Source organism: Dendrobium catenatum, unplaced genomic scaffold (assembly GCF_001605985.2).
Source record: "Dendrobium catenatum unplaced genomic scaffold, ASM160598v2 original_scaffold_22986, whole genome shotgun sequence".
Taxonomy (NCBI): Eukaryota; Viridiplantae; Streptophyta; class Magnoliopsida; order Asparagales; family Orchidaceae; genus Dendrobium; species Dendrobium catenatum.
In genome coordinates, this window is record NW_021341445.1 from 2 (window position 1) to 919 (window position 918).

A 918-nucleotide genomic window follows, 5' to 3' on the forward strand; every position below is an offset into this window, starting at 1 on the left:
ATGAGTTATTGTAAAATAACTCTTATGAGGGGTTATCATGAAAAAAATAATTGTAGGAAATAACTATTGGTCCTCTCTCTCTCTCTCATAAGGAGGAGTTATCTTGCTCCATAGATGATTAACTCATAAAAAAAGAAAGTGAAGGGAGAAGGGAGAGAAACCGTAGTTCGGAATTCGACGAATTCAAAATGAATCAAGGTATGTTTTTCTTCCGATTCAAGATTGTGAAAATCATCTTGTTTAAGATCTTGAGAATTTAAGACTTATGTAAATTCAAGTCTTTTTTGTTTCGATTTCTTTTACATAAATTATGATGCGAGTTTATGCAAAGCGTTAGAGAACTCCATTAAGTCTTATAGATGGAGGGGAGGTCTTTCATCCGTAGACAAGGTAGTCCAGGTAGTTCTATGGAGAAAGATGAGTCTTTCTCATCAGCGGCGGTGAACGTGAAGCTTGGGTGGCCTTGGAAGTAATGGTAGTAGATGGCAAAGACAGAGGCGGGCTGAATCCAATAGTGGATTGCAGGGATGCTCAGATCGCGGGCGATGTCAGCTGCCCAAGTGAGTATGTTGGTGTACAATATGCAGGTAAGAGGGCAGCCTTTGGCGATGAAGTTATGCGCTAGGGTGGCGAGGGTTTGGGAGCCAACTGACTTGAGCTTTTCCATGAAGAGGTCGGCATCGATTGCAGCCAGGTTGTCCTCATCATCAAAGCCATCGGAGTAAGGCGCGTAGGCGATGACTCCAGAGGCACCTAGATTGAGAGGCGCCTCCTCTGTCGCATCGTCAAGCTCGCCGGCTGTGGCAGACGATCCTGGAAAAAGGCGGCGGTGGGAGGAGAGAGGTGTATTGATGGTGACTCGAGCTTTTGCAGTTCGAGCGAGTCGACGTGCGAGGTGGCGGGCGGGATTTATATTAC

The 918-nt window shown here is 45.5% G+C and overlaps 1 protein-coding gene across 1 annotated transcript; it reads right to left on the bottom strand.

Annotated features, from left to right (window-relative positions):
• Nucleotides 1-346: 346 nt before the first annotated feature.
• On the bottom strand, nt 347-910 carry LOC110095814 (cyanidin 3-O-rutinoside 5-O-glucosyltransferase-like; the record flags this gene model as incomplete). Its single annotated transcript, XM_020821514.2, has 1 exon — nt 347-910. A coding segment is annotated over one exon (564 nt), but the record flags the coding sequence as incomplete, so codon positions are not given.
• Between the last annotated feature and the right edge of the window lie 8 nt (nt 911-918).